This window comes from Suricata suricatta, chromosome 1 (genome assembly GCF_006229205.1).
Source record: "Suricata suricatta isolate VVHF042 chromosome 1, meerkat_22Aug2017_6uvM2_HiC, whole genome shotgun sequence".
Lineage (NCBI taxonomy): Eukaryota > Metazoa > Chordata > Mammalia > Carnivora > Herpestidae > Suricata > Suricata suricatta.
In genome coordinates this window covers 124,730,312-124,754,774 of record NC_043700.1, presented here as the reverse complement: position 1 = coordinate 124,754,774, position 24,463 = coordinate 124,730,312, and the positions used below count along the sequence as shown (strand labels likewise).

General features: G+C 39.3%; 1 protein-coding gene across 15 annotated transcripts in view; it reads left to right on the top strand.

Annotated features, from left to right (window-relative positions):
* The window catches only part of HERC3 (HECT and RLD domain containing E3 ubiquitin protein ligase 3), a 109,808-nt gene that overhangs the window by 53,493 nt on the left and 31,852 nt on the right, over positions 1–24,463 (top strand). For 11 of the 15 annotated variants that reach the window (XM_029943212.1, XM_029943184.1, XM_029943199.1 and 8 more), the window contains 12 exons: positions 2,554–2,630; positions 3,426–3,647; positions 4,779–4,870; positions 5,633–5,763; positions 6,342–6,502; positions 8,717–8,793; positions 13,062–13,186; positions 14,690–14,749; positions 17,109–17,220; positions 18,050–18,239; positions 20,029–20,192; positions 20,328–20,441. In XM_029943212.1, the coding sequence (XP_029799072.1) occupies positions 2,554–2,630; positions 3,426–3,647; positions 4,779–4,870; positions 5,633–5,763; positions 6,342–6,502; positions 8,717–8,793; positions 13,062–13,186; positions 14,690–14,749; positions 17,109–17,220; positions 18,050–18,239; positions 20,029–20,192; positions 20,328–20,441 (1,525 nt within the window). Of the gene's footprint in view, positions 1–2,553; positions 2,631–3,425; positions 3,648–4,778; positions 4,871–5,632; positions 5,764–6,341; positions 6,503–7,969; positions 8,072–8,716; positions 8,794–13,061; positions 13,187–14,541; positions 14,659–14,689; positions 14,750–17,108; positions 17,221–18,049; positions 18,240–20,028; positions 20,193–20,327; positions 20,442–24,140; positions 24,187–24,463 lie in introns of those variants that run through there. The other 4 variants (XR_003910376.1, XM_029943217.1, XM_029943220.1 and 1 more) reach the window with 3 other exon arrangements.

Genomic DNA, 24,463 nt, shown 5'->3' with positions numbered 1-24,463 from the left:
CAATAAGAAAAAAAAAAAGGTGCTATACACATTTTAATGAAATTGTTTGCTGATTAGGGAGAAGATTTGTAACATAAATGACAAAAATATTTCACTTGTTGATAACCAAAGACTCAAAGATTTTTAGTGGCATTTCATTTCTAAAAATGAAATAACTTGTGTTATAGGAACAATTTAATTTTCATTAGTCATATATAAATTATTGATGACTTCTAAGGCCTTGGTTTGTGTATAATTTTATATTTTAAAATAAATAAATTGGTTACTTTGAAATAAATTTGTTAATTCATACCCTAGCATTGTGGAAAGTAGTATAGCTTTGAAGTCCAACAGCTTCAGATTCTAATGCAGGTTTTATTATTTATTAGGTGAGTGACCTTGAACAAATTGTTTAACTTATCTAAACATCAATTTCTTAACTTAAAAGTGATGTTACTTTTTGTGTACCTTTACGAAGTTAATGGGAGGATAGAATGAGATAGGTAAAGCATGCTATAAATAGGCTCGCACTCTTTATCCCTTCTCTCCACCTCAAGCCTGTAGTTTTTCTATTGTTTATCTTTGTCTTTTTATCTGCTTCCTTTCTGTAACTGACTGTGAAGGTTGTGACAAGAGTAATAGTTGACCCATAAAGAGAGAATCATAGAGAATTTGAGTGGAAAGTAAAAAAAGGACTATTACTGCATAAAATTTCTGAAATATTGGCCCTTAGGCTGAAATACATTTTCCAATTTTAAAAAATAGTGGGGTTCTACATACTACTGATATGCATAACAACTTGGATGAAAGTCCAGAGAATTATTCTGAGAGGGGAAAAAGAGGCAATCCCAGAAGTTTACCTACTGTATGCTTTCATTTATATAACATTCCTGAAATGCAAGAATTTTGGGATTGGAGGATAGATTAGTGGTTGGTTGTCAGGGATGGGGGAGGGGGAGCAGTGGTTATAAAAGTACAACATGAAGAATCTTTATGGTGTTTGAACAACCATTCAGTATCTTGATTGTGGTGGTGGATACATGAACCTACACAAGTGATAAAATTAATACACACTCAGAATTGAGTCCAAATAAAGGTGGGGATTCACCAAATGTCACCGCTAGAGGAAACTGGACAAAGTGTACACGGGATCTCTCTGTACTATTTCTTTTTTAAAAATTTACTTATTTTTTTGTCAACTTTTTATTTAAATTCTAGTTAACATGTAGTGTAATATATATTATTTCTTATAACTGCATGTGAATCTATGATTATCTCAATAAAAAATAGTTGAGTTCTACTTGGTACTAAATGCATATGTGAACTCTGTTATATAAGCTTTTTGTATCTGAGAAAATAAAACATTAGCAAAAGCGATATGTCCTTGTCACTGAATAATCAACTCTTTGACTGGACATCTGTCTTCTCTCCTGAGGGTGGGTCCCTCTGACTCCTTTGTTCCCATGGCACAGACTTAAGTCGAGGAACAGTGGCACCCTGCAAGCTGTCACAATAGGGAGCAGGGGATATTCTTAGGTGCCCGTTCTGTGGGGCAGCACCAGGCACGTCACATGGCATTTTTTCCATTTATTTATCTGTTTTTTCACCACAGCCTGTGAAATAAGTACTGTTGTTGTCCCTGTCTTTCATGTGAGCAAGCAGAGGAGCAGGATTTGAAAAGTGTTCATATGATCTTCCTCTTTACCATCCTAAGGAATCTTGGTTTTGCCCTTATATTTTAAAAAATGTGGTAAACAAAAACTGATAAAATACACCAAACATAAAATTTTCTATCTTAACCATTTTTAAGTGTTAAGTATATTTACATAGTTGCATACACAATCTCCAGAAATTGTAAAAACCTATCTTGCAAAAATTGAGGCCTGTATCCATTAAACAGCAACTCCCCATTTCTCATCATCAGACTTGATTTGTATGAATTGGACTACTTTTGATATCTCTCATAAGTGCATTCATAAAGTATTTGCCTTTTTGTTACTGGATTATTTCACTTAGCATGATATCTTCCAGTTTCACCCATATTGCGGCATTTGTCAGTTTCCATTCTTTCAAAGGCTGATTAATACTCCATTGTATGAATATACGACATTTTGTTTTTCTACTCATCTGTTGATGGACACTTGACTTCTACCTTCTGGCCATTGTGAATAATGCTGTTCTGAACATGGGGGTACAAATATCTCTTTGGGGCCCTGCTTTCAATTTTTTTAGATATGTACCCAGAAATGGGATTGCTGGATCATGGCATTGCCCTCAGTTTGAAAACCATTTAGACACCAGCCAGATTCCTGGGGATCTTTGTTCTGTAGCTTGCTCCATTTGCCCTTCAGTTGGAGATGAGAAGATGGGTTTTATTTTGTTTTGTTTTGTTTTTTAACAGTAACTTTCAATCTAGGAGGCTAGTGAAAGACCTAGTAGAATTACATCATGTAAGATCATATATTTGATTTTTAAAAGTCTTTTAGGAAAGATGTTATTTATTGCAAGTGTTGGGAATACTTCTGATCATTGTCTGTGAATGCCCTCTTAAGAAGAAAGCCTTTTCTGTTTCAGGTTAATACAAAAGCTGAACCAGCAAACGATATTACAAGTTTCCTGTGGCAACTGGCATTGCTTGGCTCTTGCAGCTGGTAATGTAACATTGAAATACTGTGCTAACGTTATGTTAATTTCGGAAACATTTTGCTTTGCATTTGTATGTGATGTTATCTTACTGGACACCTTTAACTGGTTAGGGTCTATGCACTGCTGTTGGACAGTGGCATTTCTCAGACGGCCTTTGTGCAGCTCATATTTTTCTCAGAGTGTGGACGATGAAGAAGGTGGTCATCATTGCTCTCAAGGGAGGATGAGTAGGAGGAAGGACCCAGTTAAGCTAATTCTACTGTCAAGTTCCTAAATAAGTGAAAAAGAAGACGTTAGAGAAATCCAAGCCAGCAAATAATACTGCATTCCATGTTAGAATAAATTTGTGGGGAAATCAGTACCAACATGTTGAGCTTGATCCTCTGTGAGATAGTCCAGGTAGAAGCTGGACTTCATCAGCCCTGGGTTTCAGGATTTGGGTGTGGTTAGAACTAGTTCAGCTTGCTTAGTGGATCTAAGCCTGGTAATTGGCCTATTCAAAACCGAATTGACTTAAACATTTGATTTTTTATTTTCTTTGTGTAAATGTCCATAGCCTTCATAGGGCAGTAAGACTCAGAACCATTAAGACTCCCACTTGTCATGACAACAAGAGATAAACTGACAGTCTTAATAGTGTGAAGTGTCTCTGTCCCCTAGCTCGCAGGAGGGTTCAGTGTACTGAAGGGGAGTAACTAACAAATGACTCTGCTGGACAACCTGTTGTTCTAACCAGGTTATTTTTGTGAATGGAACTTGTATCATTTCTGCTAATACCAGTTACCCTGTTTTTATTTCAGATGGTCAGTTCTTCACCTGGGGAAAGAACAGCCATGGGCAGCTGGGCCTGGGGAAGGAGTTCCCCTCCCAAGCCAGCCCGCAGAGGGTGAGGTCCCTGGAAGGCATCCCCCTGGCTCAGGTGGCCGCAGGAGGCGCTCATAGCTTTGCCCTGTCTCTCTCAGGGGCAGTGTTTGGCTGGGGCATGAATAATGCAGGGCAGCTAGGGCTCAGTGATGAAGAAGGTAAGCGAACTCTTTATACGGATCTTTTTATTTTGTTCAGAAGCACAGCTTATTTGTTTAACACATGCTTCTTGAGGATCTGCTGTGTGCTGGACCCATGTTGCATACTAAGGGTGCAGCAATGAACAAAAAAGATAATACCCTTGGCTTAGTGGAGATGGCATGCTAGTGGGTGGAAGTAAACTACAGACCAGTAAATATATAGTATGCCAGAAGGTTTGAGAGGAGTTTCCTGTTTTACATAAGGCTTCCTGGGAGGGTCTGTTTGATGTCTGAGCAGAGAGAGCCCTGCAGTCAAAGGAAACACAGTGTATAAAGGCTGCGATGTGGGAAGACAGGTGTGTGCTCAAGAGTACTTTTCTCAAGAAGGGAGAAGAGTAGCAGAGTTGGAGGTCAGAGAGGCAATATATGCCCAGTGACATCGGGCCCTATGAGGCAAAGGAAAAATTTCGGCTTCCCTCAGTGAAAGGGGAACACACTGGAGGTTTTGAGAAGAATGATCGAATTTCACTTTGGCTATCGTGGGTCCAGGGGAGGCTGGAAGACCAGTTTGGAGGCAGTGGAGTAAAGTTGGATTTGATTATACTTTGAAGGTGTCCCAATTGGTTTTGCTCATTGTTGGGTGTGTGGTTTGAAATAAAAAAAGGAGAACTGGAAAGATAAAGATACCATTTATAAAATGAGGAAAAATCTGTGTGGGGGTGTGGGTGTGGTGAGGGTGGGCAGAGTTGGGGAGTGTGGGGAAACCATGAGTTAGATTTTAGATGTATTAAAAATGAGATGTCTGGGATGCCTGGGTGGCTCAGGCAGTTAAGCGTCTGACTCTTGATTTCAGCTCAGGTCATGATCTCATGGTTCTTGAGATCAAGTCCCACATTGGGCTTTGTGCTGGTAGTACAAAGCCTGCTTGGGATTCTCTCTCTCCCTCTCTCTCTGCCCCATACCCCCTCAAAAATAAACAAACTTAAAAGTAATGAGCAGTCTGCTAGACACACCAGTGGATGTATAGGCAGAAAGGGGAATATGAGAGTCAGGAATCCATGGGGACCCAGAATTCATGCCAGGATAGCTGTGTCTATTTCATCTCAAAGACAAAATGGTAGTGACATTCTGATTTTTCTCTTATTTTAGATCGAGAGTCTCCTTGCCATGTGAAACTCTTGCGAACCCAAAAAGTCGTCTATATTAGTTGTGGAGAAGAACACACTGCAGTCCTTACAAAAGTAAGGGACTCAGAGTATTCTGGTTTGTTCTGTGATGCTTTGGTGCTGGGTATGACACAGATGATTGTTATTACTTGATTATTTTTGATAGCATCTTTTAGTGTAGCGACGGTCCTTAAAAATAGTTCAATATAAGTAATCTTAAAATATAGTAGTATATAGGAAGATTTTCTGTTCCTGTGAAACAATTTAAATACGTGAAAAAGAAAGAGCAATATATTTAATGTTTTAAAATTATCAACCTGTATCTTCTAAAACGGTTGCATCTACAGAGAATGAAAATGTATTTTTATGTTGAACAAATACTGTTACAGATTTACTTGAAGAAAATGCCTTAGTGTTTTTTCAAGTACAGCTGTAAAAAAAGTAGCTCACTCACCAGGGAGTTTGTGGAACATTTGATTTCTTATGTACAAATGATTGTGCAAAATCATGTCATTTCATTTACTTCTGTTTCTCCTCACTTTGTTTTGCTTCCTAACACATCACTGTGCCTTTAAACAGTTTTCGAAATATACAGATGGTGCCTGTTCCCTTGAGCAGTGCTGTCTTTGTTCCATAAAGATGTAGTCTTTACTTCCTTTATCATTATTTTTTTAATTTAATGAACATTCCAAAGACGTGATTTGGGCAAAGGATCACGTGAGTGTAGTGTTCTTGTGCAGACTGCTGTGCTATGAATCTAGCATACAGAGGTTTTTAGAGAACTGTACTTAAACTCAAGAGATACAGTGGAGTCATGTGGCCTTTGTCCCTTGTTAGAGTGGAGGTGTGTTTACCTTTGGTGCTGGTTCCTGTGGGCAACTCGGACATGATTCCATGAATGATGAGGTTAACCCAAGAAGAGTTCTGGAGCTGATGGGCAGTGAAGTAACTCAGATTGCTTGTGGCCGGTGAGTGCCCCTCAGAGCTTCCCCGTGTCTGTCACGACCCGGAAATGAATTTCATCCTCGTCGTGACCAAGCATGTGGTTAGACCTAACTACAGTATCTTAAGAGATCTTAACTGCATGCACAGCTATAGTGAAGGTTTGGAGAGAGTCTGACCTGAGCAGCATGTGACAAGGATGGGTTTTAGATGAGTGGATCATGAGGACCTTCGGTCCTTCTGGGATAAGGCTGGTGGGATGCGGGGGAAGACATGAAGAAAGGAAACTTAGAGAGCCTCAGAGAACTTCTTGGAAGTTTTGCCTGGTGGCTTCTTCCCTGTCATCCCAAAGGCCAAATGCAGCGGGCTGCACAGCCTTTTGTAAGTCTTGCCATCCTCCTGGTTGCCTAGTATCGCAGAGAAGGATAGCATTATGGAGAGCCAGCCGCTGCTTGCAAACAGCCACATGTAAACGTGGGAAGAGATGTCTTAGGGGCATCCCTAGGGATTGCTGTGCTCATACGTGGTGGCTAAAAGAGTCTGAGTGTACATCCCTATTAGTAGAAAATATGCTGGTAAGTTATTTTAAATTATTTTTCCCCAGACAACACACTCTAGCCTTCGTGCCTTCTTCTGGACTCATCTATGCATTCGGTTGTGGAGCAAGAGGTCAATTGGGAACAGGACACACTTGTAACGTTAAGTGCCCATCCCCTGTGAAAGGTTACTGGGCCGCCCATAGTGGCCAGCTTTCCGCCAGAGCCGGTAAGAGTGATTTTCATTGGAATTTAATGGTATTTCAAGTGATAAAAAAAATTTTATAGGACACATATCTGTTTTTTACCTTGAAGTCTTTTGGAGGAAATAAATATGAGATATTTTCTTTTAACATTGATCAGCAAATTTTGAGTAGTTACTATGCATGAAGCCTTATAATTAAGATCCTAGAGATCTCAATTGAAAACAAGAAAAATTGATACTTTGGTTCTAAGGACCTTGGTAGTGGTATATACGTTTTATTTATTATCATTGCTGATAATGAAAGTTAATGTTTATTGAATGCTTAACCAAGCTCCATTACTTATGCCAAGCACCAAAAACAACCTTGAGAATTAGTGGTTACTATTCTTACATTGGAGATGAGGAAACTGAGTCTTAAGGAGGTTAAGTAACTTGCCTAAGACTACATAGATTCTGGGGGCAGGAATTAAATCCAGGTCTGCCTCATTCTAAAGCCTGTGCTCTTTATGCTTGTATTACTTTCCGTTTGCTTTTGCTATTCTGGTCATAACATAACACGATTTTTTAATGTTTTTTCTTCCTTTAAAAAAAATAGTTAAATAGCATAATGTTCATTTCATTGGAGATCCAAATAAGGCAGTCACTCAATATGTATGACTTGAAATAATAAATCCATGGGCTGACATGGAGCTGGGGAGCCATTAAAAAGTGTGATTTAATAATAACTTTGACTTTGAAGAGTATAAAGTGACTTATGGATTGATTAGGATTTTTAAAAAATGCTTATTTTTGTGATTTATTTTGAGTGGGAGCAAGCAGGGAAAGGGCGGAGCGAGAGAGAGAGAGACTGAGAGAGAGAATATATATCCCAAGCAGGCTCCATGCTGTCAGCACAGAGCCCAGTGCTGGGATAGATCTTACAAAGTGTGAAATCATGACCTGAGCTGAAATCAAGAATTGGTTGCTTAACCAGTTGGTGCCACCCAGGTGCCCTGATTAGGATTTTCTTTTTAAACAATAATAATCATAAGCTTCCTGCTGGTTTATGAGAAACTTAAGTGCAAGGACCAAGTCTTTTCCTCTTTGTAAATTTGGCATACAGCACAGGCCTGGACAGACTTCTTAGTAAAGATTTGTGGAATGAATATGTGAGCATCTGAAAATGTAGTGGAACTTATGAAATAAACAAGATTTGGTTTTGATGATGTTCCCCACAGTGAAAGAATGGCTACTTGTCCTGTTCTCTGTGGTTTGGGAATTTCTTTTACCCCAAGGCATTGTAGTCATGCTAGGAATGCGTGTGTTTAAGAAATACACCAATTTTGAAAGCTCCGGCGTCATATCAGTTAATTTGAAATCATAAATTCTTGAAGTTTCATTCTGACCTAATTTATATGATCATAAATTTGTGTTTGGATGTTTGCCAAGATGATTTTATAACGAACGTAAGTAGGTAAATTTCAATTCATTATGTAAATGCTGTGGTTTTAGGAACCTTCATGGTAAAGTGGGAGCACAGAGGAAGGCATCAAGGAGTATTCCGGTTAGAGGAAGTTTGAGCTGTGTCTTAAAGGATGATTTGGAGTTAGCCAGGTAGAGGACTGTGAGGGAGTGGGCAGTGGTGAGTACCACACAATCTCACAATTCCAGGAGCACCGTTGCACCTGTGCTCTAGGAGGCCCCGTCCTGGAGAGTACAGTGTGCACGGGGGGTGGCGGAGGAAACGATGTGGAGGTAGGGAACAGTGTGATCTGTTAGCAAGGAAAGCAGTGTGGTGGGATTGGAGGGTCACTGTGGACACCGCGTGATGGGAGATCAAGCAAGGAGCAGGAAATGGAGGTGCTTACATGACAAGCTACATCCGGAAGGGGCCAGAGACCACCACACTCAAATGTTGAATTATTTCTTGGCCATGTTACCGTTGATAGTAGTGACTGTTTTAAATTTCAGGTCAGTGGTATGGAAGATTAGAATGAAAAATAGAAACGAGGTCAGGAGTAGCTGGTGGTGAGGGCGGGGGTGGAGGTAGGGTTGGAGTGGGGGATACCATTTTATTCATTTACTTTTAATCGAAGTAGAAACGGTTTTGGGCAGAGAGCCAGGAGAGGAGGTTTCTTCTCTGATCTAAATAAAATGGATAGGAAATTAGTCTGAACCATATTTTGGAATATTAGAAAAGGGGATCAAGGAAAAAGCTTAATTATTGAAAAACATGCTGTTGAAAATTTTTTTTGACAGATCGCTTTAAATATCATATTGTTAAGCAGATCTTCTCTGGAGGAGACCAAACTTTCGTACTTTGCTCCAAATATGAGGTAAAATTTCTTTTAACTGTTTTTTGGGGGTGGAATAATGGTGAACCAATATTTATTTTAATAAACAATTACATGAGAGCAGTGCTACTCTTTGTTTCTACCAATTTTATCTTATTAAGGTAAGCCAACTAGACGTCTACTTGAAGATGTTCTCTCCATTTTTGCTCCCGTGAAGTGCCAGTGACTTTCCTGGTATTTTAATTGTAGGGTTTTGATTTATAATTTAAAGTTATTTGTTTATGTCTATATTCCAAAAGATGTTTAAGAAGGCCTAGAGAGTTTGTGCATACTTTGGCATTATTTGACTTTCCATTTTTTACCCACTGAGTAGCAACACACGCTAGGTATTTGAAAATTTAGTGGGTTTGTTTGGTATGATTGAGTGTATGCAAAATATAAAAGAGATGACACAGTATTCAGATATCCTTTATTATTTATCATTTGCTCATAGCACCACACTGAAATTTCAGATTGTCTCCAGTGTCACTGCAGGGGGTAAGTCCAGAAGAAGGACATTTCAGCATCTTTCCAGGGTTGAAGATAGAGGAGAATGTGGTCCAGTATCTGTGACAGAGCTTGTAATTCATTACCCTCTTCCTGGACAAGGGAAAGCATTCTGAAACCAGGAGCACAGATTTGTTTTCTACCCTCCACTCCCTTCCTTGTTTTTGTGCTTTCTGTCCTCTCTTTCTCCTCGCCCACCTGCATTTATTCAAGAACCATGTAGGGAGGACCAACCATATATCGTGCATTGATCCTTATTTTCTCATGGAGGGGCTGGGAGGGATTACTTGTGATGATAGAGGAATCAGAATTGGGTGGAGGAAAGCAGATCTGTGGAGACAAGGGGCCTTTGAGCCCTGGAAATTCTCCCCATTCTTCTGATACTTTGCCATCTTTAAATATGCAATATTTGGGGCACCTGGGTGGCTCAGTCGGTTGAGCATCCAACTTCGGCTCAGGTCATGATCTCACGGTTTGTGGGTTCAGGCCCTGCATCGGGCTCTGTGCTGACAGCTAGCTCAGAGTGTGGAGCCTGCTTCAGATTGTGTGTCTCTTTCTCTCTCTGCCCCTCCCCTGTTCACACTCTGTCTCTCTGAAAAATAAATAAATGTAAAAAAATAAATAAATACCCAGTATTCTTGCCTTCTAGTCAGTATAAATCTGTGATGTGGTAGAAGAGGCTGCAGGCTGGATGGTGGAAATGGACAATTAGATATTTTCCAGGTCAGGAGCCTGGAGAAGGTTCTGTTTAGTGCTACCATCTGGGATGATTTGGAACTGCTGTGTTAGACCTATTTTAGGCCTAGCTTTAGTGCTTCACAGAGAAATCTTGGAAAACTGAGATGATTTTTTGTGTCTTCAAAATGCCAGTAATGTGACATACAAAAAGTGCTGACTCTCTGCAGGATAATAACTTTTTGTCTATAAGTATTAGAGTTTGAAGTATTCATTTCCCTAAGAAATTGACTTGAATAATATTGCCCAAATTTAATTTTCCTGGGAAAGTTAACATAAAACTTAGTTTTACTACTTTTATAAATATGGCGCTTGATCTAAGTAGTTGGATTTAAAATTTATTGTGATTAACACTTAATTACAAAACACTGATGAAAAGGATCTAAAATAATGTAATGTTAGAGAAATAGGGCAGGTTAAAGGTTAAACCACTGGTCAGAGTGGTATGTAAGATAACAAAGAAAAAGAAACTAAAAATAGACTTTTATTTAGGAAGGTGTTGCTTTTTCTTTTTAAAACTGAAGCCTGGCGCTTTACTTGAGCCGTTGAGCATACATGTTTGTTTAGATACAGAGATTGATCAAATCATGTGTTTACCCTGTGACCATTACACTTGAAGAATCACTTAAAGACCTAAAAAGCAAATGTGTAGTGACAGCCTTCATTTCTATAACCACAGCTTATTAAATGAGTGCCAGGTCTGAGGTGGAAGAAGGTACTGGAGGAGATGCGTTTAGATACTGTTTTGCTACCTTTGATTCCACATCTTGGAAATTTAGGGAGTGAGAACCACAGTCCCTCCTCTTCCTTGTTCACTGGATAGGATTGAAGAGGAAATGTAGTTGGGATGTTGGGGTGCCTGTATGCGCCTGTAGGTGACATAATTTTCTCTTTCCCGATAGTTATCTTCAATCTTGGTTGCCCATTGAGAGCACCTAGGGGCCTTTTAAACACCACTGATGCCTCTAGAGAATCTGATTTAACTGGTCTAGAGTATGACTTGGCCATCAAGATTTTTGAAAGCTCTTGTGATCCAAAGTTGAGAAAAGTTGACCCTAGGTCAATTTTTTTTTTCCTTTTTGGCCTGCATATAGTTAGAAGGCACAGAAAATTCATACCTTTTCTTGAGTCTTTAAATGATTTTGAGATTATACTTCATTCAGGGCATCTGTAGTTTATTGGGTATGCGATGAAGGATGAGGAAATAGTTCCATGTGAATATTTTATTGAAGTATATGTTAGAGTCTCTGTTCAGCTCTATCTGTGAATGAGGAAAGTAATTAAACTTTAGGTAACAACAGTGGTTTTAAGACTAGGGTGAAGAGACAATCTTGCATGTGTGTGTTCAAGTGTCCACTTTTTCTTATTTTTTTCTCTGTTGTTCAAGATGACTTTTCTCTCGTAGATGTCTGTGGCCATTTTAGCAAAATAATTATCAAGACCCAGATGATCAAAAACATTGGCAAACATCTCTGATTTGTTGCATGCTTTTGTCCTTTCCCCTTATTATATGATATCTTACAACATTGGGGATAACCAAGAAAATTAATTTTGGAAGTTGTATTTCATGTGTCAGTACAAAGGAGGACAAAACAATCATGTTATGAATTGATGGATAAATGGTTTAATACAACCTTTTCCCTCTTTTCTAGTGACAGTTATGGAGGGTATAAAGCACTTTACACTTTGTCTTAGTTCTAGATCAAGAATAGGGTTTGAGGAATATCAGTTGAGTAAGATAAATTTTAGAAAATAGAAGTGCTTAGGGGCACCTGGGTGGCTCAGTCGGTTAAGCCTCCGATTTCGGCTCAGGTCAGATCTCACGTCCGTGGGTTCGAGCCCCGCGTCAGGCTCTGTGCTGACAGCTAGCTCAGAGCCTGGAGCCTGCTTCCAGTTCTGTGTCTCCTCTCTCTGCCCCTCCCCCTCTCATGCTCTGTCTCTCTCTGTATCAAAAATAAATAAAACATTAAAAAAAAAAGTGCTTATATTTTTCTAACTCTCATGTATATATATATAATGCCATGCAGAATTTGGAATTATTGAGGCCATTATTGACAAGTCCTTTTTGGCATCTTCTTTATATACTTGGAGCAAGAAATTAAGAGGCATTATGTTTTCTTAGATAATTTGCAATACAGATTATAACAACTTTTTTTTCTTTTTCCCCCTCCCCTAGATTATAACAACTTTTTAAGAATACATTTTGTCGGAGTTGTGTGACTAGTTATGGCAAATGGTTAATAGCTGAAAAGCCTTGGTGCTACAGTGATTCTGAGCAGAGGAGAGGGATAGACACAGAGTTTGAAGCAGGCTCTAGGCTCTGAGCTGTCAGCACAGAGCCCAGTATGGGGCTTGGTCTCATGAATCATGAGATCATGACCAGAAACAAAGCCGGATGCTCAACCGACTGAGCCACCCAGGCGCCCCATAACTGAATTTTTAGTAATACATTTTGTCAGAATTGTGTGACAGGTTATGGCAAATGATTAATACCTTAAAAGCCTTAATGTTAGAGTGATTTAAAGCAGAGGGGAAAGAAGTGTGGAAACGCCATGTTGGGTTTGTTTCTCTGGGAAACAGGCTGTGAGACTAAGATTTATGTTGAGAAAGTTTTTCAGGGGAGTGTGGTAGGAGGGCATCTATTTAGGGATGAAGCAGGCAGCACTGGGCAGACGGAGAGACTGCAGATGGGTGTAGCAGAGGCCTAAGCCCGTCTCCTTGGGAGCTCTAAAGTCGGGATGGCTCTTCAGCGAGTCCTGAGTGGGGGCTGGGAGGCTAAGCCTTTCACTACACCTCCACCTGCCCCTGGGTTAGAGGGATGAAGCAATGGCCAAGGGCGATTCTCAGAGTGTAGCCCAGCTGGGCACTGTCAGGAGCTTACACTCTCGGCAGCTGAGGGAGTGTAGAGGGGGGTGTGGGCAGTGCACCCCAGCTCCTGTGAAACACAAGACTGAGAATATATCAGGAGAAAGAGAAAGGATCCAACCTACATAATTTCTCTTCTTTTACTGTTATATTTAATTCTCCAGAATTCTTCCCCTGCTGTTGACTTCAGGACGATGAACCAGGCGCATTACACCAGTCTAATAAATGATGAAACTATAGCAGTTTGGAGACAAAAACTCTCAGAACACAACAATGCAAATACAATCAAGTATGTGGCTGCTTGTTTTCATTTTCATTTTTCCAGAGTATGTTGGAATCTTCTAGCCTAGTAATTTTCCATACTTCCATATTGAGGTTATATATGTAAATGGAGTTTTACATTTTAGGGAATCTTTTTTTTTTTTTTTTGGCACAGATTTCTTGAGGATTTGGTGTCCTTAGCCCCGGATAACATAATAGTTTTTGCCCCCATTCTCTCAGAGAGTGTGTCCCTTAACCTTACCTATTTAGATCCTAAAAATCCTTACTGATGAAAGCATGAGTTGGCCTTTATGCTAAAAAAGCTCAGTGTTATTGTTGTTGAACCACAAAAGTTTCTTCATATGCATATCCCAAAGCATTCCAGAAATAAGACAGATATTTTATCTAATCTGAATAATTTCTAGCATTTTCACATTAAAAATGATTAATTGAGATAGTTTAATGTCAAGTTGAGAAAATAGAGTAAAAATGATTGAGGTCTTTTATCAAGCTTAAAGGAGAAATTTTTTTGGTGCATATTTTTATAGATTTTCATTGACTTAGTATTTATATTTTTCTGGAGTCTAATATTTGGGAATGAATGACTCATGCTCTTTGTGCTTCAGTGTACTCTGAAATGTGTATAATACATCTTCTTTATGACATGGAGTATAGTTGGGCAAATGACCAGGGCCCTAAACTTTGGGGTGCACCCGGGATCACTGGGAATGCTCTCAACCAGCTATCAGAATTTCTCTAACCTTAGGTGGGTCTGATGAGGAATTCAGGCTGGAAGGATGTGGGGGTGCGGGAAGGAGACTAGACTCATCATGGGAGGGGCAGGTGGGTTCTGTTCTCCTGGGGCCTCGACAGTTTACCAGTTCTCAGTTCTCCCATTTACAAAATGAGGGGATGGAAGAAGTGATCTCTAGAGACCTTTCTTGAGCCAGAAGTTATGGCAACGCCCTCCTTAACCCTGTTTTTGTTGTATTCCTTCCCTTTTCCATCCACTAGATGAGAGGGTCCAAGACTCTTCACACACAGTTTCATTCTGGGTCCTCAGAAACTCGCTATTTTCCCAGAGCCTCTATTATCTAGGTAATAGGAAGAAACACTTCATTTATTTTCAGTTTCTTTCTCAGATAAGAGACACAATAGAAGGGAGTGGTTGTTCACTTATTAATTTGCAAAGACAATTTCTGTGTTTGGGAGATAACAGCTCAGCTTCTCTTTTTTGATTATATTTTGTTTGTGTTGGGAGATGAGGTGGGAAGTACCTTAGATGATGGCAGAAGGTTGTTCAAGATCATTATCACTTGCAAGAGTTGTTCTTCCAGTAGCTTTGGTACTTCCTTTGAGATGTGACACAATGTTTCTCTACAGCAAATGTACGTTTTCCAAGGCTTCCTCTGGATAAGAAAGAGCTGCTATTAATGAAATCCTGGAATAGACGACTAATCTATTGTTAAGGCTTGAGTAACCGTGTGTTTGTAATTACTAAAGGCTTGCCTGCCTTTTTCTTTCTGAGCAGTGGTGTTGTTCAGATACTGTCTTCTGCAGCCTGTTGGAATGGAAGTTTTCTTGAAAAAAAGTAAGTGATTTAGAATCTTAAAAAAATAACCCACACGTGCTACAAATACTTACTCAGCAAAGGCTGTGAAAGTCTTCTGTTCTCTTTGATGGTGGTTGACCTTAATTCAGTGGATAAGTTGATGGTTGGTGCAAAAATTGGAATGCCTAATAATGATGAATGAGAGGGTATCAGGAAGGGCAATGCTGATTCATGCCTGGTTGGCAAAGCAGCAGATTAGCGTAGACAGAGACGATCTCAGAAAGAGTTGGCGTAATCAACAGTAAGATTTCTCAGGTTTTTCTAAAATGTTACCCCCATTTGTACTATATTTGTTCTTAAATTCTTAATTTTTTAAACAATCTCCTTGGTTTTATTGGTTTGCTTTCCCGTAGAGTTTTTCTTTTCTCAAGAAGAGTGAGCTTAAGGGGATGTTCCAACGAAGCTTCAGGAGCTCCTTGGACTTAGGTCTAGCCCACTTCACTAGGATACCACATTTGGGCTGAATTTCCATGTAGTAAATACTGTTTCTTTGCTTGGCCTTATCCCTTCTGCAGATATCCCCCTGAAGAACCTCATGCAGCAGAAGGGTTTGGTCATGGGTTTTGATCTTAGGTGACCCCAATTTCTGACCGTCTCTCAGTCCCTTTTTTGCCAGTGACTAGGCAAATGAAATCCCAAGAAGAACTTAGAATTCAGTTCTCTGTGTGAATCCCACCCCCTCTCCCACCAAAAAAATTATATCCCTAACAGAGTTGCAAGAGGTCACCTCAGAAACTTTCTTCCATTACAGCTAGAGATTGCCAAGTTATTTATTTGTATCATTAGGGCAGCTGGAATGAGCTCATCCAGTTTATTTCAGCTTTAATATTTAGCCTTTTCCTTCAGGGAACAATATTCTGGATTGTGCTGATGTTGGTCTTTTACAACAGTGGTTTTCCACCAAGCTGATCTATCTTCTAGGAGGACATTTGGCAATGTCTGGTGACATTTTTGGTTGTTAGAGTGGGGGACGGTATGCTACAGGCATCTATGGGCAAAGACCAAGGATGCTGCTAATGTACCTCAGAGACCCGTCCACCCAACAAAGAATTATTTGATTCCAAAAGTCAATAGCACCAAGGTTGAGAAACCTTGTTCTAGAAGGACCGCTTTTATGAAGGTTGTGAATGGCTCTTGGACAGACTTGTTAGATTATTCGTCCATAGGATCATGAATTCCATAGAGATGTGGGTAAGGCCTTTATTTTTTTTTTTAACTGACAACTGTGCTGCTATTTCAGGATTTCTGCTTATATAGCTTATGTACAATGCCTCACAGGAAATCGATTAAAGTAAAGACCACTTTTACAAAGTATAAATACATTTAGATAAAATATTTTATTTTTTCTTAATGACGTGACAGAAAGTACCTCTAAGCATATAGAAGGTTATATATAGGACACCAGAATTAATTTCTGTGTTTGGGGTGGATTTATTTTTAGAGCAATAGCAATGAAAGACCTAACAAACAAAGCCCAGGCATCTCTTGATTTGACCATTTAGGTTTCAGTGGATATAATTATGTTTTTTCTTTTAATGTTAGAAACTCTACTTATGTTTTTATAAGTTACAGCATGGCTGTCAGATGGTGTTAAAACTATTGGATGTGTCCATTACTCATCAACAGAAGTCTATTTTGCAAATAGATAGTTCTTTTGTAATTAATAGATGTGGTATATTCAAGAGTGGGAATTTAAAAGTAACATTCTAAGTCTCTAAAAAGCAATGACTTTTTAGAAAAGGTTAGAAAAAAATGATTAGTTGCTAGAGAGTTAAAAACAGTTATCAGTGAAATTAGTTCTCAGTTATATGTAGTTGTATACTTTGTGTAAAATGAAGACGTTAACTTTGTATTTGTTATAGATCCAATTTTTTAAAAAAACACTATTAAGAAAAGCTTTAAACAAGCAGGTCTGTTCTGCCTGCCATTTGTTGATGAGTGGGCCAGTTTGCACAGGGGATGTTTTTGCACCTAGGCACAGCGTCTCTCCATCTAGTCAGTGTTCCCTAATTATAGAGAAAGGCACATGCACAAGAGTAAATTGGGAGTAACACTCTGCTTAAAAATTTGAAGATAGTCTCAAATCGAAATGATGATCCTTGCTTGTACTTTGAAGGAAAAAAAACTTGGAAACATTAAGATCATCTTGAAAAAGGGGGTCCAGAGCTTGATTCTGCTGGGCTTCTTTGAAGTGTAATATTTTTATGCAGCTTGTCTGCTGGGTCAAATTTAAGTGTGATTGGTATGGACAGACTATTTTGTTTCCCTACTTCTAATTCCTATCAGAGTGTTTGCTTTGTTTTTCTTTTATTAACACGCTTTTAAAATTTTTGTTTAGAATTGATGAACATTTTAAAACAAGTCCCAAAATCCCTGGGATTGATCTGAACTCAACGAGGGTGTTATTTGAGAAGTTAATGAGCTCCCAGCACTCCATGATTCTAGAGCAGGTAAGTTCTTTACTTTTTTGCCGAGTGTGTTCTTTTTTTTTTTTAATGTTTGTTTATTTTTGAGAGAGCACAAATGGTGGAGGGACAGAGAGAGGGGCACAGGACCTGAAATGGGCTCACATCTGTGCTGACAGGCTGACAGATGTGAGCCCATTATGGGGCTCGAACTCATGAACCACAAGAGCCAAAGTCTGAGCCACTCAGGTGCTCCTGCAGAGTGTATTCTTTTTTTTTTTTTAATGTTTATTTATTTTTGAGAGAGAGTGTATGCATGAGTGAGCAGGGGAGGAGGGGCAGAGAGAGAGAGAAACAGAATCCAAACAGGGTCCAGGGTCTGAGCTGTCAGCTCAGAGCCTGATGAGGGCATTGAACCCACAAACCATGAGATCAAACCTGAGCCAAAGTTGGACGCTTAACTGACTGAGCCACCCAGGTGCCCTAAGAGTGTATTCTTAAAAATGCATTCTTGTATTGCAATAATTCAACTTTCAAGAGAAACAAAAGAGTGTAAGATAAAAAGGCATAGATCTTGTATAAATTCTAAGTCTACAATATTCACTTTGGAAATTTGTCTTCCTTTAGCTTTCTTTTTAGCTTAAATCTTTCTAAGGAAATGACCTTAGAGTAATGTCTGCACTGGTGGAGATGTTTGGCTTTTCATTCCCCTGGTGTATGTCCTGAGCGCTACCAGTGCCTGGCTCCTGGTTGATTATCTGTGCATACTGAGTGAGGGGGGTTGAGAGTCTATCAAATAGCTTATGAATTTAGACATCAGGTAACCAGATCTCAGCCATGTTTGAATTTCTCAGTATTCTTTTCTCTCATACAGATCTTAAACAGCTTTGAAAGTTGCCTGATTCCTCAGTTGTCGAGTTCACCACCAGATGTTGAAGCCATGAGAATCTATTTAATACTACCGGAGTTCCCCCTGCTCCAGGATTCCAAGTATTACATAACATTGACTATTCCCCTGGCCATGGCCATTCTGCGGCTGGATACAAACCCCAGCAAAGTATTAGGTGAATTTGCTAAACTCAATACCAGTGGTTTTATACTTTTTATTTCATTAGAGTGACCACTGGCTCTTAGTGGACTGAGATCTGAGAATCTGTTTGTTGCCATTTAATATCTTTAACATTCAAACCTTTCTTTCTTTGCTGTTATCTCCTAACTGGTCATATGCGCAAGTCGAACCATTATTTAGGTTATTTGAAATGATTCATGACAGATGAGTCTTGATTTTTAAATATTCACAAGGTTGGATTGACTTGAAACTATTTTTTCACCTCCTACATTTGCTAGTAGTTAATAGTGCCTCAAGAATTAGTGTCCATATGTTGCTCTTTCTCCTATACCTATTTTAAGGGGTGGGAGTGAAATGAACAATTTGGTGTGATGCGCAGGTCTCCCAAGAGAGGAGAGGAAGAAAATGACCTAGTGGAGACTTACCAAATGTTTGTTCTGTTTTTCTTTTTTAGGACAGTTGAGTCCACACTGATTTTTGCAGGCTACGGACACTTTGCTGAGATAAGAACCTTCCGTTCCTCAGTGAATCGGAGAGTGTCTCATGGCAGTAGCGCCTGAGATGTTTTTATTAATCAAGTGCAGAAAGTCTGTCACCTGGCTTTGTCCTTTTTATTTTTTTTTCTGGTGAATTTTTTTAGGTGTTCATTGCAGCTCAGTAACTTCTGCCTTCCAAATGTTACTTGAGTGTGTTACTTGAGTGTGTTGAGGATGTTACTTGAGTGTGTCTCCCCATGAGTAAAGAGACTTGTGTTCCTGAGGATGGAATACTGGCTTTTCCATATTGCTTCCACCTTTGCGGAGGATATAAAAACAGAAATAGTAATGAAAGCACTCGTAATATGTTAGTCCTTAATTTTGTTTTTTTAAGATCAAAGCCCTTTGTGGCTTATCTTTTCAGGTGTTCTAATAGACTATGAGGGAGAGAGACAGCAATCTCTGAAGGTATTTTACTTGACGTTTAAGTTTTTTTTTTTTTTTTTAATTTTTCCAGGTAGGACAATACAAAGAGATCAGCGTTGTTTAGTTTTACACTTGTTTTTAACTTCTAATTCAAGAAATTTAAACTTAAAAGAATATCCCAGAGTATGGAAAACACTATAGGTACCCATTCACCCAAATTCATGATTATCAATATTTGGCCCTTTTTGTTTTTTATGTTCCCTCTACCCCCACCTTTTTATTTTTGCTGAATATTTTTTAAAAATCATAGACATCATATCATTTCATCCTTTAAGTATTTCAGTTTGGCTGAATTTATTTCTGATGATGTGGAAACCAATGGTCTAGGCTTCTTGACTGGTTATGAGAAAGCACAGTTTGGGGAGAAACAGAAATAGTAGTTTTTCAACCAATGAAGCCTCTTGATGGGAAGACATGGCTGCCAGACTGCTGCTGCTTCTGGGGTGCGTGGTCCTATGCATCCCCGGTGCAGGATGTAGGCGGAGGCGGGGTTGAGGGCAAATGATGATATCTGAATGCTCCTGCCTGCAATGTGTGCCTTGGCATCTTGTTCACATGGGTCTTTGGAACTGAACTTTTAGCTTGGCCTTCTGAATGAGTCTTTGAGGACAAAAATCAGATCTAGCTTTACAAAAAAAGCTCTAGGGGAATTCTTACGCTCTATAGAAATGCTTTAATGAAATCTTTTTAAAGTCAGTTTTGGGAAATTGTATTTTAGACTAATGTTCATTTTTTAGCCAGAGCAGTTTTTAGCTAGTAGGCAGAACATAAATACTTGATCAAAAATACATGTTGAACTACATCTTTTCTTTCTTTCTAAAGATAACTGGTGGTCTCAGGTATGCCCAAAATACTTCATGAAGCTGGTAAACCTCTATAAAGGTGCAGTCGTGTACCTCCTGAGAGGAAGAAAGACATTCTTAATTCCTGTGCTGTTTAACAATTATGTTACAGCAGCTCTCAAGCTCTTGGAGAAGCTGTATAAGGTGAGTACAGAGAGAAGCCACTGGGGAGCGGCGCACATGGTAGATGGCAGGCTCACATGTCCTACTGAGGTAGTCTGCGGGAAGCCATTTTCCAGTTGTCTGGCTTTTAATTGTCCTCATTCTGTTCTTCGTCAGGTAAATCTTAAAGTGAAGCATGTGGAATATGATACATTTTACATTCCTGAGATTTCCAATCTTGTGGACATTCAGGAAGACTACCTCATGTGGTTCTTGCATCAAGCAGGCATGGTAAGAATTCATGTGAAGTCTATCTTAAAGCTTTAGTCCTTTCTCAGAGTACAAATAAGGCCAAGAAAAGCCCATATGGGCCCTGTAATTTGTCCTTGACTTTGGTGTTAATGTCACAATGTTTTGGTTAGCTTTGCATTCTTGAAACTTCGAAGTGTTTTGAGACATCATAAGTGGTCAATAAGGAGTCATAAATGGGTGATCAGCCAGAATGGTACAAATCTTAATTAGTTGCCAACATTTAAAAAATCAAGGTATCTGCAGTAGTCACAGCTGTAGAAGCAGAAAGTAGCTGGTGGTTGCTGGGGCCTTGGCGAAGGGAAATGGAGACTTGTTTAATAGGTACAGAGCTTCAGTTTTGCAAGATGACAAACTTCTGGAGATCTGCATAACAAAATGAATATAATTAACACTATTGAGTTGTACACTTAAAAATGGCAAAGATGGAAAACTATGTTATGTGTCTTTCACCATAAAAAAGTCAAGATACATAAAATCAATTTCTAGTTTTTCTTGAAACTTAGAATATCTGGCAACATGACTTATCCTCTCAGATGGCACAAGTTGGCTAGGGTTCAATGTAGCTCTTTGGATGAAGCCAAAATGTGCCATAGTCCTCATTGCCACTTGATTTTGACATTGAGGAAAGGATGGTTTGCTAATTACCATCTTCTAATAGCTAGCTTATTTCAGTTGTCTTATTTCAGCACCTGAACCCTGTAGGCCACCCCTGATTTGGGATTATGGGTGTGAAGATGTCACATATCCCTGCCTAGCTCTCACCATATGTTAGATACGCCATCCAAGGGACTGCATATTCCTGCCTGCCCCCAGAGCTCGGCAAGAGCTGCTCAGTGTGATTGCAGACTGGCCTGGGACCTGCGCAGGACTTTTTAGGACCTCCCGTCTGTGGAGTATGTATAAATTTGAATTATGCGAGAAAACAGAATGATAGTTCGGTTACAGTGAAGTCATGTGCAGCAGGTATATTTGGGATGAGTCCTTGCCAGTGTAAAGATTCATCACCAACATTGAGGCAGTATTTTCCCTATAATTTTGGAGGTCAGTAGTGCCATAGTGGTTTCTAATAGCAAGGAGTGTAAGTAGGCTTATTTAAGCAAGATTGTCTGCTTTGTCAAATAATAGAAGATCAGTGTTAGACACAGTAATGTGTTTTTAAATAAGCTTTTATTGTAACCTTAAAAAAACAAAATACTTTTCAATAAAAATGGATTAGAGTCTTCTAAATTGGTTTACGTGGGAAATTTAACATGCAGCCTAGCAATGAATTGTGCTTTCACCTGCTAATTTAGAAATTGTAAAAAGGAAATTTTCTGTTTTATCAACTTGCAAGTAACTGGTCATGGCATAATAAAACGCTAAGAGCTGCAATAAGCTCTATGAATGATTTAGGATGTTTGGTTTGTAGGTGAGGAATTGGAGGCCCACAGAAATTCAGTTTTCCCACCAATTTAGTTAGTTTCATAAAAGCCAATTCTTCTGACTTTGAATCTACCCTGTTTGTGACTGGATGCTGAATAAAATACTTCTAATGAACACTAATTCTTTTTGACACTGAAAAAGAAGTTGCTGGTGTTAGATATCTAGATTATCATGATTGAGTCTGTGAATGGAGGTACTTAAGTGAGCAACTTTTTCAACTTTTTTTGTTTTAATTTTTTTAAATGTTTATCTTAGAGAGAGAGAGAGAGAGAGTGAGCAGGTGAGCATGAGCAGGGGAGGGGAAGAGAGAGGGAGACAGAATCTGAAGCAGGCTCCAGGCTCTGTGCTGTTAGCACAGAGTCTGACGTGGGGCCTAAACTCACAAATGGCAAGATCATGACTTGAGCCAAAGTTGGATGCTTAACCTACTGAGCCACCCAGGCACCCCTACAACTTTTTAAATAGTTTTTTCCTCTTAATATATGATAAGCAGATATAGGTCTTGAATACCAGATGCTAATCTCTTCTTCAGTATTGTAGGTAGTTATTATAGAAAGAGAGAAAATTAGTCAAATTATAGTGTGACTTTTGTGATTTCTGTGGAATTATTTTTATTGTTTAAGGTATAATACTATTAGAATTTGAAGTTTAAATTTTTTGATATATTGGATTTTAACCTAGAATGCTAAAGCTATTTTGTATGTAAATTTATTTTATTAAAAAATTTTTTTAATTAAGTAGGCTCTATGCCCAACATGGGACTTAAACTCATGACCCCAAGATCAAGAGTCACATGCTTTACTGACTGAGCTAGCCAGGTACCCCTGTTTCATACATAAACTTACATGCTTTTTAAATTACTTTTATTACTGAAAATTTTTTTAATGTTTATTTTTGAGAGAGAGACCAAGTGTGAGTGGGGGAGGAGCAGATAGAGGGAGACATGGAATCCAAAGCAGGCTGTAGGGTCTGTCAGCACAGAGACCAACATGGGGCTTGAACTTGTGGACTGTGAGATCATGACCCGAAGTCAGATGCTTAACAGAGTGAGCCACCCAGGCACCCCTGCTGTTGTTGGTTTTTTCCAGATATTTTATTTATTTTTGAGAGAGAACATGAGTAGGGCAGGGGCAGAGAGAGAGGGAACAGAGTATCTGAAGCAGGCTCCACACTGAGAGTAGTGAGCCCATGTGAGGCTCGAACTCATGAACTGCAAGATGATGACTTGAGCCAAAGTCAGATGCTTAACCAACTGAGCCACCCAGGTGCTCTTTAAATTACTTTTAATTGATAGTAATGAACGATAAGTGGATTGCCCCCCACCTTTAGTGAGGAATAATTGATAAATAAAATTGTATATATTTAAAGTGCAATGTGATGATTTGATATGCATTATGAAATGATTGCTAAGATCAAGTTAATTAACATATCGATTACATACTTAATTCTTTTTTTTTTTTTTTTGCTTTGTTTTGTTTTTTGTGGTGAGAATGCCTAAGATCTACTCTCAGCAGGTTTCAAGGATGTATAAGTAGACCTTCATACAGGTCTTCTTTTGACCAAATTCCCTTTCTTCCTTTGCCTTCTTTAGAGCTGGCACTGTGGTTCTCCCTTGGAGGGAGGGGGTTCTTAGGGACCTTTAACTCTCTGGCCTTGGCTCTGGTTCCTAACTGAGGCAGTTCTGGATTTCTTTCCAGCCAGTGCACCCACCTTGATGACCTTGCCATCATTATAACTGCTGTCCTTCTGCAGAGGAGGCATGGGCCTACTTCCCAAACTGGGCTCTTCCAGGGGTGAAGGGGTCAGGCGTAGGGTGCTGGGAGGGACTAGGCGGCAGGAGGTGGATGCTAGAGGCATGTGGGAGGGCTTCAGGGAGGGGGCAGCCGGGTAGTCAGAGACCTGCAGTGGACCTGGAGAGAGCCAGGACCTGTAGACAGAGCTGCCGATTGAGATCTGAAATAACTATGCTGTCCTAACAAACACCAGTATTTAAGTATTTACAGCTGGGGTATAATGCTAGCAACTGTGTTTATAGTCACTGTGGTCACTTCTTTCCTAGTTTCTTTTACTGTTGAAGTGTTCAAAACTTTATCTTGCTTTTATAGACCAACACGTTAAAGGTCTTTCTTTTCCTTGAGAATAAGCAAGAAATGCTTAGATTAAATAATCTCTTCTGAGAGGAAAATTAGAAAATTTGAATATTGCCACCAGTTGTAAAATAAACCTGCTTCCTTAGGATGCTTATACTTTTTTCAGGTACCCAGACTAGAAAGAAGATCATCTCGTGGAGTGCTGTTTGATGGTGTGTGGGCTTTTAAAAAATTTTAGTGATTTCAGTTCCTAAATACAAAGTAATTAGTTATGTAGGTATGAGAATGAAATTAGCCTGGATTGTATATGCATGATTCCACACCTTGTTTCACTGGACTGGAATCATCTCTCTAGTTAGGGTTTCTCAGTCTAGGGAAATGTTCCAAGATCCCTAAAGTTCTAAAGGATTAACGGGATGGATTTTAATTAAAATTGCTATTGGTACCAGGAGGGTTTCTTGGAAGCACCAGAGTGGGGGAAATGAAGCA